Source organism: Lactuca saligna, chromosome 4 (assembly GCF_052625555.1).
Source record: "Lactuca saligna cultivar CGN05327 chromosome 4, ASM5262555v1, whole genome shotgun sequence".
NCBI classification, from domain to species: domain Eukaryota; kingdom Viridiplantae; phylum Streptophyta; class Magnoliopsida; order Asterales; family Asteraceae; genus Lactuca; species Lactuca saligna.
The window spans coordinates 53,663,338-53,678,601 of record NC_136420.1 but is presented as its reverse complement, the minus strand read 5'-3'; the positions used below and the strand labels follow the sequence as shown (position 1 = coordinate 53,678,601).

General features: G+C 32.9%; 2 protein-coding genes across 2 annotated transcripts; both read left to right on the top strand.

The window, feature by feature from the left end:
- Positions 1-9,251: 9,251 nt before the first annotated feature.
- Positions 9,252-11,311, top strand: LOC145038508 (cytochrome P450 CYP82D47-like). Its single transcript, XM_078986843.1, has 2 exons — positions 9,252-10,311; positions 10,413-11,311. Exons 1-2 carry the CDS (start codon positions 9,292-9,294, stop codon positions 11,031-11,033), a joined length of 1,641 nt encoding a protein of 546 aa, XP_078842969.1. The 5' UTR covers positions 9,252-9,291; the 3' UTR covers positions 11,034-11,311.
- Positions 11,312-12,731: 1,420 nt separating this feature from the next.
- On the top strand, positions 12,732-13,338 carry LOC145039616 (uncharacterized). Its single transcript, XM_078987650.1, has 2 exons — positions 12,732-12,840; positions 12,965-13,338. The coding sequence occupies exons 1-2, from the start codon at positions 12,732-12,734 to the stop codon at positions 13,336-13,338; spliced, it is 483 nt and encodes a 160-aa protein (XP_078843776.1).
- Positions 13,339-15,264: the final 1,926 nt, after the last annotated feature.

Here is a 15,264-nt window from a genome sequence, read left to right as displayed (position 1 = left end):
CATATTAAATATAGAAATATGAGTAGATCCAAGAGTTTGACAGAATTCTATTAGTAATATTAGTAATATGCAGATCAAAGAAAGAGATACAAGAAACAAATTAAATATAGTTTAACTTATGGAGTCCTACATGATCACATAAATTTGAATAAAACCTGGTGATCTCATAAAATTATTTTTTCACAACATTGAATCGACAAGACGTCCTCAACGAGCAACAAAACTAACCAAACACACCAGACTTTATCTATCAAATGATCAACAACACAATACGATAGAAACAAACCTAAAAAATCAGATTTTACAGAAAAAAAAAAAAAATCAACGAAAAGAAGATGAAGAAGACAGGGTGATAGTAGAATCCTAAACTAGAAAGAGTAAAATCAAAACCCTAATTGACAGAAGAAAATCACATCATCATTCTCAATTACAGAAAAACCCTATAAACGTAAAATAAAGAAAATAATAAAAATAATGAAACTTCCAGAGAGTTATTCGATTGCAGACATGAATGGATAGATTTGGGTCTCGGGCAAACGTAGTTAGAGAGATATACATGGGTCCAGGGGTGTTTGGGTCTCACTGAATCAGTGAAGAACAAGAACGTATATATAATCAGAATTCCTAACTTTCACTGAAGAACAAGAACGTAGTTAGAGAGATATACATGGGTCCGAGGGTGTTTGTATTTTTTTAAGGGAAATCTCGGATAAAATCTCATTATTTTGGTCTAATTTATGGTTTAATCTCAACTTTTATATTTTAAATAAAAAAGTTCTGATTATTTTATATTTTGCCAAAATTAACAAAATAGTCTTTATTTTTTTTTTAATAAAAAATGACAAATTATCAGATAAAATTATAGATAATTTGGACTTTTCTGTTCAAAAAATAAATATTGGGATTAAACGGTATAGTGACCCAAAATATTTAGACTTTATCAGAGATATCCATTTCTTTAATCCTTTTTACGTCTATTTTTTACATATAATTTATGGATGTGCAGATATAACTTATAAGATGTCGGATATGTAAATATTATGAGTTTGAATTCTTCTATCCTTTGAGACCAAATCTTTATTTTTGTTAAATTCATGCGTTGAACTACCAAATAACAAATAATTGAGATCAAGCGATTACCCAATGTTTCATCAAGACATTTTTTTCTTTTTTCAAATTATAAAGTATTATGACATTTAAGCAATATAATAATTTAATTGGTTATACTTATAAATAAATGATATTGATTTATAGGCTCACTTGCATTTTTTTTATATAACTATGTTCTTATAGAACACAATGTTTACTTGTATATTTATAAGGAATAGTGGCAAAAATAACAACATCAATTAAAGAATTTGACCCACTTTTTTTTCTTTATATCGAAACGACCCTTCAGTATGGAATGGACATTTTGGATTTAGGACATTATATAATTCAGCTTTAGTTTTTTATTTGCACCATCCATTCCAATTTAGTTTCTTTCAAAACGGTGTATAATCTTCAACATTGATATATTTTGCTTTTATTTGGATTTAGCGCCCAAAGTGGCCTATATGTCAGTTTTAAACGTTAAAATAACATCTTTTTGTTTCTATGCTTGGTATGTTGCATTGCATTTTATGACATAAGCCCCTACTTAGTAGTATGTGCCCGAAATAGGACATTCCTAACAGACATGAAAAGATGTTATTATATTGACACCCACGATTGAAAAAGACATGAGGCTTTAGCGATATTAGAAAAATATGATTGTTTCACCGATCTAGGTTTAACTCCTCTCCCTGTTTAAATTTCATCTCCTTCTAATTTCGATCTAAGTTTGGATCTTGATTGAACGCCACTTGTGATCCCCTTCATCTCTCCGTCGCCTTAAGACAAATATTAAGCAAATATTGCCGATATACATACCCCCCACGCATAGATAGGGCTCAAATCAAGAAAAAAAAGGGAAGGATATATGATTAAGCTTTAGATCAAGGGGGAAGTGGTGCTATTAACCCACTACAATCTGATTTCAAATAAGCCCATAAAGATTTGTTTTATTATTTTTCATATAAAAGAATTCTCACAAAAAATTATTCTTAAATAATTTGATTTTGATGATAGTTATTCTTAAAGAATGCATGAAGGGAACACAATGATCAAGAGGGACTGAATGTTAGATGATGGTGTGTGGGATGGAGATAAAAAATAGTCATTGATCTTCCAAAAAGAATGCATTTTTCATTGTTTGTTTGTTATTATTGAGTGTTACATTATCATAGAATAGTATATAGAGCTTTTTATTTTGTAAGAATGTGATGAAAATATATATATTCTATAATAATATGTATTCTTTCATAAACATATTCTATTATAATGTTCGAATTAAGATAATTATTATCCATAAAATCAAATTTCTAAAATTAATAGATCTAGTACAATGAGATTTATGTGATTATTCTATTTTCTTCAATTTAATAATATAGGTAAATCACTTTCTTAACACAACTAAAACCATTGGTCAACATTCATCCTTACATCTACACAATAACATACACACACACACAAACACACACACACACACCCCTTCAGCGTCACTGCGTATCATAATACCTCATGTCATGGTAAACCTCCCATTCTTCTCGATAACGTGTACAAATAACGTCAAAAATATTAGAAGTTAATATACTTAAACATGTAACACCCTTTTTCCAGATTAGATCAGTTGAGGGCTCTGAGGGATCAAATGCAAGGTTTTTGGGAAAAACCTTGTGCCACGACGTGGGAAACCAATTTCAAGAACGCACATATAGATGGCAGCCACGATGTAGCAAGAGCTAGGCCACGATGTGGCAGTTGCTGCAGCCCAAGCCCACGATTTCTAGGGTTTTCTCCATATTTAAATGCCTTGACTCTAGGGTTAGGTCATTTCCTTCAGCCTCCACCCTCCTATCTCGAAACGCTAGCCTCTCAGCTTGCATCTTGAACTCCTTGTTGGTATTTTGGCCATTTGAAGGTTGTAGGAAGGCTTTGTTGAGCAAAGGATCAACTAACATCTTGTCTTCATGTCTGCATTTTCTAGACTTGGGTAAGTCTCCAAGTTCCCACCTTTATGGTTCATTCTTTGTAGATCTAGGTGTTGAGCTCATTTTTTTTCTTGATATGCTGGCATGAATGGTTGGCTATGATAAAGTTGGCAACTTATAACTTCTTGAGGTCTCTTGGTTATCCTATGTTCCAGATCTAGACTTTCATGTTGTTTGGTGCAATGCTTGGAGTTTTAACTCCATTTCTTACCCTTTTTGACCTATTTGTGGGAGTAACATGCATTGTACATGCATGTCCATAAAGTAACAATTTTTATGTTTTATTTAAGGGCAAGGAAGCCCTCTGGAAATTTGGAGCAAAGATGACTTAATGGATTAAGTCCTTAATGTGAGAAAAATGATTTCTAGAAGTGGCTACGACGTAACCAAAGAATGATCAAAGCATGGTGGAGTCTCGCTTCATGATTTTTTTGGTCTTGGCATTCCACGATGTGGCCAAGGAAGGCCTACAACATGGCAACGTCCTGCGTGTCGCTTATTTTGTCTGGACATGCCCACAACGTGGCCAAGAGATCACCACGTCGTGGTAGATATTGACCTGGTTGACCATTGAATTTTGACCAGTTTGACCTTGGGTCAAACTTAGAGGATTTGGATTGTTGATTGAGGATTTATCTCTTTTGGTGTTAGTTGGTTCACAAGATTGAGCAGTGCAAGTTGTGAGAGTGTTAATGTACTTTTTCGATTCTTCACTTCAAGTGAGTTTCTCATTATGCCATGTATCCTATATATATATATATATATATATATATATATATATATATATATATATATATATATATATATATATCCTTTGCATGGTATGATAGTGGTACTGTTAGAGTACAAGTATGCTAGTTAAGTAGGTTGGCTCCTTGTTATGCTTATGCAATATAGGACCTTTGTTGTCTTGGTATGCAAGACTGGTAAGGCCTTGCTTGTTGATTGTATGATATTGCTAGGTGTCATGATTGGTTAGGGTAATGATAGTATTGACTGTTATTGAATGTTTACCCTAAGGGATTGTATGTAGTTAAGTGCGATAACCTGAGAACTCGTGGTCTAATGCTCGACTACATGATTCTTGTTTAATTTATTGCTTTTCGGTGGATCATTTGTTCGAATGTCTATCTGATTCTGACTATGTATAGCTTTAAAATTGTATGGAAGGTCAGGATTTTGTCCTTAATAATAGTACAGAAGACTAGGATGTAGCTCCTAGCAATGGAGTTTGGGCTAGGCTCGTTATGTATGGTTGGATAGGGTCCGTATGTATGTTTGGGTGGGGTCTGTTATGAGAGTTGGGTTGGGCCTGTTATGTATGATATATGTATGTGGATAGGAGTTTTGGTTGCTCGACTCTAGAATCGAGGATTGTATGTGGATGCGTTGTATATATGGTGGAATATGTAGTATACCGGATAACTCACTAAGCTTTATGCTTACAATTGTGGATAAAATATTGTGTAGGTTGTTCGTGAGAAAAGAACTCAACGGGATTGTACACACGCATCGAAAATATTCGTTTACGTGGTTTTGTAATTTAACTATGATAATGTGCGATTTTACCAAATGAATGTTACTTAATGATTTCCAAGATAAAGGTTTTAATTGATTAATTTATTTTGAAAAGGAAAAATCTATTTGAAATTTTTAGGATGTTACAAAGCATATATTTGGAGCCTTGCCTATTTATCATGACCAATATTTTCCAATCAATTATATTACCATGAAAATGAATGTTAAAGCCTAGCTAAACTCTCTTCGAAACCTTATATTATATGCATTTTATATGTCTACCAGAGTAAAGCTGTGAAAACTACAACTGCTTGATTTATTGTAAACCTAATTCGCAGACTCAAATTCAAACTTTGACAACAAACCTTGTGATATGTATTTGGGAAGATATGCCAATGTTAAGTGGAATTGATTTCACACTCTCTTACTCCCAATTGTTGGATTATGTAGAATCTATAAATGGTTTTAGAACCAAATGGATTTATTTTTTAAAACAATTCAATTTTAATGTATTTCGTTTCTGGTTTTTATATATAGAAAATGGTAGTCGAAACATGATAACTTTCTTATGCACAACAATTTAGGTTTTAGAGGTTATATAATATACAAATTGTACAATTTTTTAAAACATGAATAGTTACGTAAGAAAAAACACTTCCCAAAAAACCATACATTGTAACAAAAAAAAAGTTTTGGAACCAAACGGTTTGTTTTTAATTTAGCTTTGGGTTTTGTTCAATCTTTTTTGTTCGATTTCAGTTTTTCTTGCCCAACCCTATAACCCTATTTTCGGAGAAATGAAGCGAACTAGCAGAATTATCATTCCTCGATTGCTATAATTGTGGAAGTAATGTCTCGTAGTTCCATTTCTGCCGATTAAAATTCTTAATCCTAGAAACTCAAACATATTCTTCTACCCAATTTGTCTACCGCGGTGAAAGGTAACTTTCTTGTCAAATATTTTTACTTTCAGTTTCATCTTTTCAATTTCGCTTAGTTGATTGCTTGATAATCTACGGACTAATTTTTTATATCAATGCGATTTAGTACTCATTCATAAGTTTCTTGAAGTAATGATTTAAATCTGTTTATGTAGTTGAGCAAGTCAGAGCATAAATGTTTATTGATTTCTTAAACTATGTTAATTCACACCTTGATGGTTTATGGTCTCCTAATTTTATTATCACAATTTGATTTGATCTATTACTTTTTGGGAAATCTAGCAGTTTGATCCATTTGACGCGTGACTTACAGCCTTTTCGGTTTCTTGATTCTTTAAGTAGCATTTGATTTATTTTATTTGATTTATTTATTTTTTCTGTTTATGCTAAATTTTAGAATAGTTTTTTCTTGTTCAATGGTTAATTGATCGTTTAGATCATTCACAGTTTTTTCTGCCTCTATAAATGAGTAATAGACTTAGCCAATTGTATATTAGGAATGCAATTCTTATTAAGACTTTTTACCTTCCTAGAACTGTTAATTTCCACTTTGCATCATCTAAGACTTCACTAATATGTCTACGCACAGTTAGATTGTATATCGTGTATACATTTTGTTTCTCTTTTTACCTCATGATCCTTTTCATATTTGTGCTTATTTTCTCTTTTCCTTTTGCTAAGTATAGGAATTAATCGCTAATACAAGGAGTAGGAATAGAAACTGAAATCATGATGATGCATCTTGTAGGAAGAAAAGGTTCAAGACTCGTGACAAAAGTGGTGTTATACCCTAGTCCGATCTGAACCATGATGTGCTTCTTTTAGTTCTAATGAAACTGGGAGCAGTTGATTTTATTGCATTCAATGGAGTTTGCAAGTCATGGAAATCACTCGCACTCCCTAACAAGAAGATGTTTATGCAATCCAGACCACCAATGTCGATATGGATCAAAGATTGTCCTTATAAAAAAGAATGCTATTTAGAAGACTTTGAAGGAATAAAGTTCAAAATCCGCCTTCCTAATTCTATTGGCAGGAGATGTGTTGGATTAACTTGTGGTTTCTTGATCTATTTTGGGTGTAAAGTCCTTGACTTTTGGCTTGTGAATCCCATCAAGGCATCAACTTTATTTCCCTCCGTTCCCTTGTTTAGCAAAGTGTGATCCGATTAAGGCTATCCTTGTCTTTTCACCTTCAATATCTGGATGGGTGTTGGTGGCGTTTCTGAAATATAGTCATTCAATTTGGTTTTGTATATTGGGTAATTAAAGGAGAATGGATTCATGTCTACTCTGCTTACAACCTCCTTGATTTACTTGCTTTCAAGGGGAAGATATATACCCTATCATCCATCAATTCTTATTTATGTGAAGAACTTAAACTCTATCCAAATCCCAAATTGACATTACTTAAAACCAATAATTTTCCAAAAACGGCTTGGAGCTTCTTACATCGGGAGTTTGTAAATGCAGGTGAAAAGCTTTATCTCTTGGATCGCGATCCAAAAAAAGATATCTTTAAGGTCCAGGAACTAGATTTTGGTGAAATGAAATGGGTGTTGTTAGAAGGAAAGGAAATAGAGGAATATGCTTTCTTTCTTAGTGTCTTGAATATTTCTGTTGCTATTAAACCAAAGTCGTGGACTAACTCTCAGTTATTACAATACAGGAGATATGTTGTCACTAAGAAAAGTCGAAAAGGTAGGTTCAATATTGAACACATGTGGTATTTTCCTCATAAATGTTTGAATGTTAATATCATACATAAGTGACACTCTTTTTTTTTTGTTTGTATCTTTGCATATGTTTGATATTCTTAAAACATGAATCTTGCAACTTATTGTTTTAAACAGTTTCCTCACTAGTTCCATTTGGTGGGCACAACTTTCATTTATATCATCTGTTACTATGGGGTTGAAGATAAATATTTCTGGAACTACATTATTTGATTTTTTTTAATAATAGGACGCATCTAAATGTTATGGAATATGTCTCATAACAGAAATAGATGATTTCTTATCCAATAACTACATCTCTTTAAACCGATCCTGGAACTGATAGAGTTCAATTCCAATATCAATCAATAATACACACGAATAAAAATGCAAGAGATGGCTTTTATCATTTTTATTTATAGATGTTTGCTTTCACTTAGTTGTGTTTTTTTGAACAATGTGGGATAAGAAGTATACAAAGCCCAATAGAAATGGTTTTAGTCTCTTTACATATACATGTTTGTTTTCCCCAATTATTGTAAACAATTTGATTATTTGATTTTAACTGATTTAATTAATTTATTACATTTTCTTTCCATGTCAAATTTTCTTCGACAAAATTGCATAAATGATTCATATGGTTTTGGAAAAGTTCCAACTTCAGGATTGCTATTGTGATAACATCCCAAGAAATATATCCTTCTCATTAATATCAACATAGAGGGTATTTGACTAATCTTTTGAGGGGTCAAAAGTTCTTTTTAAAAAAGATAGAATGCAAAAGATGTTTAGTAAAACCATTTTAAAAACTACTTTTTGATTTTTTTATATAAAGAAAAGTGATTTTTTGAAAAAATCAGGAAATACTGTCTTTTTGTAATTTTTGCCAAAAGAATTTTTGGCTCCCAAAAAGATAAGTCAAACACCCCATATAAGAGAAGTGCACCAAGGTAAAAGCATAAAAATCTAAAACCAAATAATAATAATAATAATTAATAATTTATAAGAGGAGTGAACAGGAGGAATATTCGGGATGTCTAAACCGGACAGGCGTGCCTATTTATGATATTAATGGTTGTGTTTTTGAACTATCAATATAAAACAATTATTTGATCATTTAAATAAGATTTTAAATGCAGAACTCAAATCAAGATATCAAGTGAATTTAACAATGTTTAAAATAGCTAAAAAGTTTTAAATGTTTAAAAATATGAAACCAAAACATATCAAATTAATTCAAAAGCCAATTTTTATTTATTTATTTATTTTTGTAATAATTGAAAGTATTCCAAATAAATGGTTTTTAAACTAATCAACAATAATAGATGAAAATAACAGACAATTATAAGTTTTATTACATTATTTCACAAAAATGGTTGGAATTTTAAATATTAATCATCGTGATCAAAGACTAAACATGTCAAATGACTCATTCTTAAATCTATTAACTATGTTAAAAATAATATCAAATTAAGAAGCATATTTAGTTTTACCGATACGAACAATCATATTGATAAAAACATTATATTAATATAATAACAATGATGATGACAACGACAAGGACGTCGTTGCCAACATCAGTGAGTAGACATCAAGGACGGCAGCAACCATAAAAATAACAATAAGAATACCAACATTCCCTTGTCATTTGGTACCCTGTTACAGGTTTTGGTATCATAAAGAAACGGAAAAGACGAAAGCAATAGACTTCATCAAGGAGATAATTAATTATTTTTTGTTTTACATGAAATAGCTTTTTTGATTCTTTCCTTTTATAACTATTATTCTGAAAGGTAAAACCTAGAGCATACAAACAGGCCGAGGATAGTTCATTTTCTAAAATATAAAATACAATAATTTTTTTTATATGGAATCAAAATACCCTATATATTTTATTCAAGATATTTTAGGAACACATGTTAAAGATCATTGGTCAGATATGTTTATATTTGGCACGGTTCCCAAAAACCTGTTTATCATTTTTATATTTATACTTGGATTCCAAGAAGCTACACACGCCTGCCTACTTATACACTTATATGTACCCATGCAACAATATATGAGCTTAATTACTCCACTCTTTATTCATAAAGAAGCCATGGAGTTCCATCTCTCATATTCATCCATTGTACTCACAAGCTTTCCTCTTATCATACTACCTTTCTTACTCTACATCCTCAACAGAAAGAGAAAAAGGGCAACGAGAGAAAAGAACCGAAAACCACCACAAGCAAAAGGAGCATGGCCTATAATCGGACACCTACACCTTTTGGGTGGACCTCAGCTACCTCACCATGTTTTAGGTGACATGGCAGATATATATGGCCCTATATTTAGCATTAAGCTTGGTGTTCACCAAGGTCTGGTGGTGACTAGTGGGACGATAGCTAAGGCTTGTTTTACTACAAATGACAAGGCCTTTGCAAATCGACCAAAATTAGAGGCAACAAAACTCATGGCCTATGATAATGCCATGTTTGGTCTCGGTCCATATGGGGAGTATTGGAGACAAATGCGCAAGATGATCATGCTTGAAGCTCTATCTCAAAGGCGAGTTGATATGTTTGGACATATTCGAGCTTCGGAGCTTAGAGCATCCATCAAAGATTTATATGTTGGTTGTATAAGGGACAAAACGAGTGAAAATTCAGAGATGGTGATGAAGGTGGAGATGAATCAATGGTTTGGGAAGTTGGTTGCAAATATTATGGTTAGGATTATTACAGGGAAGAGGTTTTTGCCACATGAGGAGGAAGGGGTTCGATTTCAGACCATAGTAAGAAAATTCTTTGAGTTACTTGGGGCATTTGTGGTTTCTGATTTTATCCCTTACCTCAAGTGTTTCGATGTGGGTGGATACATAAAAGTAATGAAGAAGACAGCCAATGATTTGGACAACATCTTTGAGGGATGGTTAAAAGAACACAAAAAAGAAAGCAAATCTCCCCAACAAGACCATGAAGGCAATCGAGTCTTCATAAATGTGTTGAATTCCATTCTTCAAGATGCTTCTCAAGAGGAATTCCCCGGTTTTGACCATGATACAATTATCAAAGCCACATGTCAGGTAATTAAACTCATACTTTTTCATCTCATTGTTTTGTCATTCGTTTCCAATTAATGTTTTGTAATTTTTCCAAAACCCTAATCCAAGATCCATTTTGGCAGCAACTCCTAGTAGCAGGCTTGGACACGACATCTGGGACATTAACATGGGCTTTAGCATTACTGATCAATAACCCAAAAACACTAAAAACTGCACAAGACGAAATTGATGAACATGTTGGAAGAGACAGATTGGTCGAGGAATCAGACATGAAGAACTTAATCTACCTCGATGCCATCATCAAAGAAACATTACGTTTATACCCAGCTGCACCTCTCTCAGCTCCTCATGAGTCAACGGAGGACTGCATTGTGAGTGGCTACAACATTCCGAAAGGCACTCGCCTGTTGGTCAATCTTTATAAGATGCATCGCGACCCAAACATCTGGCAAGATCCCCTCGAATTTAGGCCGGAGAGATTCTTGACAACTCAGAAGGATATTGATTTCAAAGGGAAACATTATGATTTACTTCCTTTTGGTAGTGGTAGAAGAATGTGCCCTGGTATTAACTTTTCCCTCCAGGCTGTGGGTTTAACACTCGCTACTTTGATTCAACAGTTTGAGATAAAAAATCCATCAGATGAACCTATTGATATGACTGAAAGCTCCGGAATGACTATCTGCAAATCAACTCCACTAGATGTCCTTTTGGCCCCGCGGTTATCCTCTAATATGTATTAGCTTGGTTGATGATGATATATCAAGTTCAAATGGCCTACAAATCCCTAAGAGCCACCATGCAGTTCCAGTAACAGTCATAAAGTTACCGAATCTTGACCCAAAAACATGATCCATTTTCATTCTGGTTTGAGAATGTGTATGTACTTGGTGATCAAGTTAATATAAGCTTAAATATTGTTGTGTAATGAAGTATATATTGTGGTTAAATTCGTTTACCGCTTGTATAATATCATCTTCATGCCATGAGTTTAAATCCGTATAATTTGTTCCTCGTATCATCAAGAACAATAATAGTGTAATATATATCAAGTCTGATTATAGTGTGTTGATTAACATTTATGTTTGAAGTAATGTGTAGTGTAACATCCGCATCTTCATCATATCTAACTATTTGCATTAATGTGCGTAGAAGAGGAATAAGTGATTGTTGTTGTGAAGATGAGGCTCGATCGGTTGTGTCCGATTACACATCAAAGAAGCAAGAGAAAACCTGAGGGGACAATTAGTTAGCCCATTTTTTTTGTTTTTTGTTTTTTTTTTTGCCAAAAAGTAAGGTATTTAGAGTATTTTTCGTTCTCAAGAAATAAATCACATTTTTTGCCGACTTGAAGAATGATTGAATAAGTATTTAGAGTTGAATTTTACATTATTGGAGGGAAAATGATTTTATAAGATTGGTGGGAGCGGGCAACATCATTAGGCGTTATTCCGATGTGGACGACAAAAAACGGTGTTATAACGTCTTGTACACCCCCCCCCCCCCTTCCTGTTGCGTTTTTTGGTTTTATGATAAAAGATGTTATGATGGTAACAGTAGGAAAGGAGACATTTTATTGGAACGGTCACATTTTTGATCGTTTGCAAACGGTCACGAAAATTTAAAAAAAAAATCCCTATTAATATAAATACACAACATTTTTATCTCTATTTTACCTACAAAACTTAACAAATTCTTTTAAGAATTCCTATTTTTTTCAATTTCATTTTCTTTTCTAGTACTCTATTTAATTAAAAAAAAAATGGATCTTTTTGATTCGTTACATCCATACAATCATTATATCGACGAGGATGATATATTCGTGTGTATGATGTATCGATATGTTACCAACATGCTACCCCAAGAGTCAACTCCACTAATGATCAGACGTGCGGTGTTGAACAGAAATCATAAAGAATGACATAGACGTCTATTACATGATTATTTTACGGATAATGTGTCTACCAACCTAACGATTTTAAAAGAAGGTTTCATTTGTGGAAAAATGTATTTCAACGAATAACCAATGCAATGGAAAGCGTGTATTGTAATTACAGTTGTTTTAAAATTTAAATATATGTTTCTTAGGTTATTAAATAATTGTTTTAAAAATTAAGTATATGTTCTTTAGATTATTAAATAATTGTTTTAAAAATTAAATTTATGTTTAGGTATGAATATTTCCAAATGTGGTATGATACGAGAGGTAAACGAGGTTTTACAGGGTTGTAAAAATGTGTTGTTGCAATCAAGCATATGACTTTGGGAGGGTGGGGGGTCGTCTGATTCTATTGATGACTATATGAGAATATCAGAGCGAATTGCACGAGAAATGTTGTATAGATTGGCGAGAGGTGTTATTGAAACCTTCGCTGACAAATACTTGCGCAAACCTTCATTGAATGACATGCAACAACTATATGTGGCACATGAAGAACGTCATGGTTTTCTGGATATGCTTGGAAGCATTGATTGCACAAAGTGGATATGGAGATATTGTCCTATGGCGTGATAAGGTCAATACACAAGTGGTCATCTTGGATCGCCTTCGTTAGTATTACAGGTTGTTGCATCACAAGACTTATGGATTTGACATGTTTTTTCGAAGTTGCGGGTTCTAACAACGACGTAAATGTTCTTGATCAGTCATCAATATTTCAACACTTTTTGACAGGAAAGGCATCGGATGCTCCTTTCACAGTAAATGACCATGAGTATAAGTTCGGGTATTACCTCACAGATGGAATATACCCACCATATTCCATATTTGTGAAGGCGTTTCGACACCCGATAGAACCAAGAGACAAATTTTTCAAAAGAAGACAAGAAGGAGCACGTAAGGACGTGTGGCGTGCTTTCGGAGTTCTAAAAGCAAAATGGCACATAGTTAAACATGTGGCACGACCTTATGAGTTGGACACTCTACGAGATATTATGTATGCATGTATCATATTGCATAACATTGTGATTGAAGATAAAGGACGAAACATTGCGGAGTATTCGCCTACGGAACCTGGACACATTCAATTTCAACCAATGACAACATAATACTTACATAGAGTCGTTGATATTCAAGATCAACGAAAACACAAACAACTTCGAGAAGACTTAGCACATAATATCTACGATGACACTGAAGATGAATAATTTAGATCAAAAATGTAATTTCTTTTATCATTTTTTTTTGGATTTTAGGTTTGTAAATGTTTTTATCCTTAGTTGTAATTTTTTAGGTTGTTTTTAATTTAGGATTTAAAATTTTATTTTTACTTTTAAAAAATTATTTTTAATTTATGATTTAATTTATATAATAATTATAAATATTATGACATGAATAAAAAAGAAATTGGAAATATAGAAACTAAAAACATCAAAAAAAATAAAAAAAAATAAATAGTGTTACTACATGTTATTTGGTGTTGCCCATTTCCACATTGGGTATTATAACATCCATATATGACTAGGATGATGATGTGACACCTTTTGGGTGTGGTAACATGCAATAACATGTTGTTAACACCCAGCAGTCTAAGGTAATGAAATATCATTTCTACAAACATTTAATCATTCCTTTTTACACGATTTATCACAAAACTGATTCGAACTGTTCAAAACCTACAATTTCGACAGAATTTTGCAAGTTAATGTGTTTTTTGTACACAAAACTTTTGTGCATACAATTTTACCATTACATTATGTCTTTGTCATCTTCCACTAGTACAAAAAGTACCTATGGCATCGGTTTTTAAAAAAAGGGTTGTCATGGATTTGTTTATTTGCATCACTAAAAGTTATTAATCAAATCTCAATAATATTTTAGTTACATGTTAACTTAAAGTCATCACAAAATGTCATCAATTGTGACGGTTTTTTGTTTGATATATGGTTTTATGTTGTGATGATTATTAACCGAGACGTAAATACATATAAGGTGACACAAATTTAAATTTTATGTGACCAAATCATAATCACGGTTTAATTCATTGATAAAACATGTGACTAAATCTTTTTAGTGACTAATTAAAAAAACAAAACATGTAAGTAAAATTATTTTATAATCACTTTTTTTCATCTTTATTAAAATTTCAACATTTTGGTTCCTTACTTATAAAATTTTCCTCTTTAATCCTAAAATTTCAACGATTTTGTTTCCATCCTTACCACAAATTTTCCCTCTCTACCCTGAAGTTTCAACATTTTCATCCAAGCAAGAAAGGACTGTGTTAGACTTAAATAGTCATGTTCCATGTTTGTAGCCGCCATCTCCCAATCCCACCTTTGGATCGAAAACGACTCACCATACGCACATGCTCTTCATATTTCTCCTTCTTATTTCTCTTCCTCTCTAACCCTAATGCAACTTACTGCACTTCTTCTCTCAACTTCCAGATACCTGTTTGGATTCCCCACACAGATACACACACTCATGATTGAAGGCAGAAACGATTGAAGGCAAGAATTGGCGACAAGGGCATGATTGAAGGTAGAAACGTGAAAATAAGTGAATGTTATTCTCGATTAGCTAAAAAATTACACCTCTCAATGAAGAAAACGAGGAGGCTGAAAACTATGAGGAGTCCTTTTAGGTTTTTCTGACTCGAGGTTTTATAGAATTTTGTTTTTCTCTTTGATCTTTCATACCGAGTTGGTAGGGACGAGGACTAAGGACTGAGGTGTAGAGGTTCGAGAACTTAGGCAGGGTACCGAAGTTCAATCCTTAGCAGGGAATCACCCTGAGTAGCAATCGATATGAGATTTGGTCCCAAGTAATGGTAAAAAATAATGTGTGCCTGCGTTTTGCTTTCAATTTCAGTTTTAGTCAAATGTTTCATCTCCCCTCCTATCTAGACTCAAAAATACAGCTTTCAGTTTGTTCTTTGTGACTTTGCAAGTTTAGATTGGAAGTTGTTTTTTAATTTTGATGCTCTTCACAACTTGATGCTTAACCTGATTTCTGATCGTCGTAAAAGCCTC

Bases quoted from the DNA above. Each gene is read 5' to 3' on its own strand.
- LOC145039616 (XM_078987650.1), top strand. From the start codon at position 12,732: ATGGTTTTCTGGATATGCTTGGAAGCATTGATTGCACAAAGTGGATAT. The intron at 12,841-12,964 runs GTTAGTATTACA...ACTTTTTGACAG, and splicing joins GGTCATCTTGGATCGCCTTC to GAAAGGCATCGGATGCTCCT.
- LOC145038508 (XM_078986843.1), top strand. From the start codon at position 9,292: ATGCAACAATATATGAGCTTAATTACTCCACTCTTTATTCATAAAGAA. The intron at 10,312-10,412 runs GTAATTAAACTC...CCATTTTGGCAG, and splicing joins TTATCAAAGCCACATGTCAG to CAACTCCTAGTAGCAGGCTT.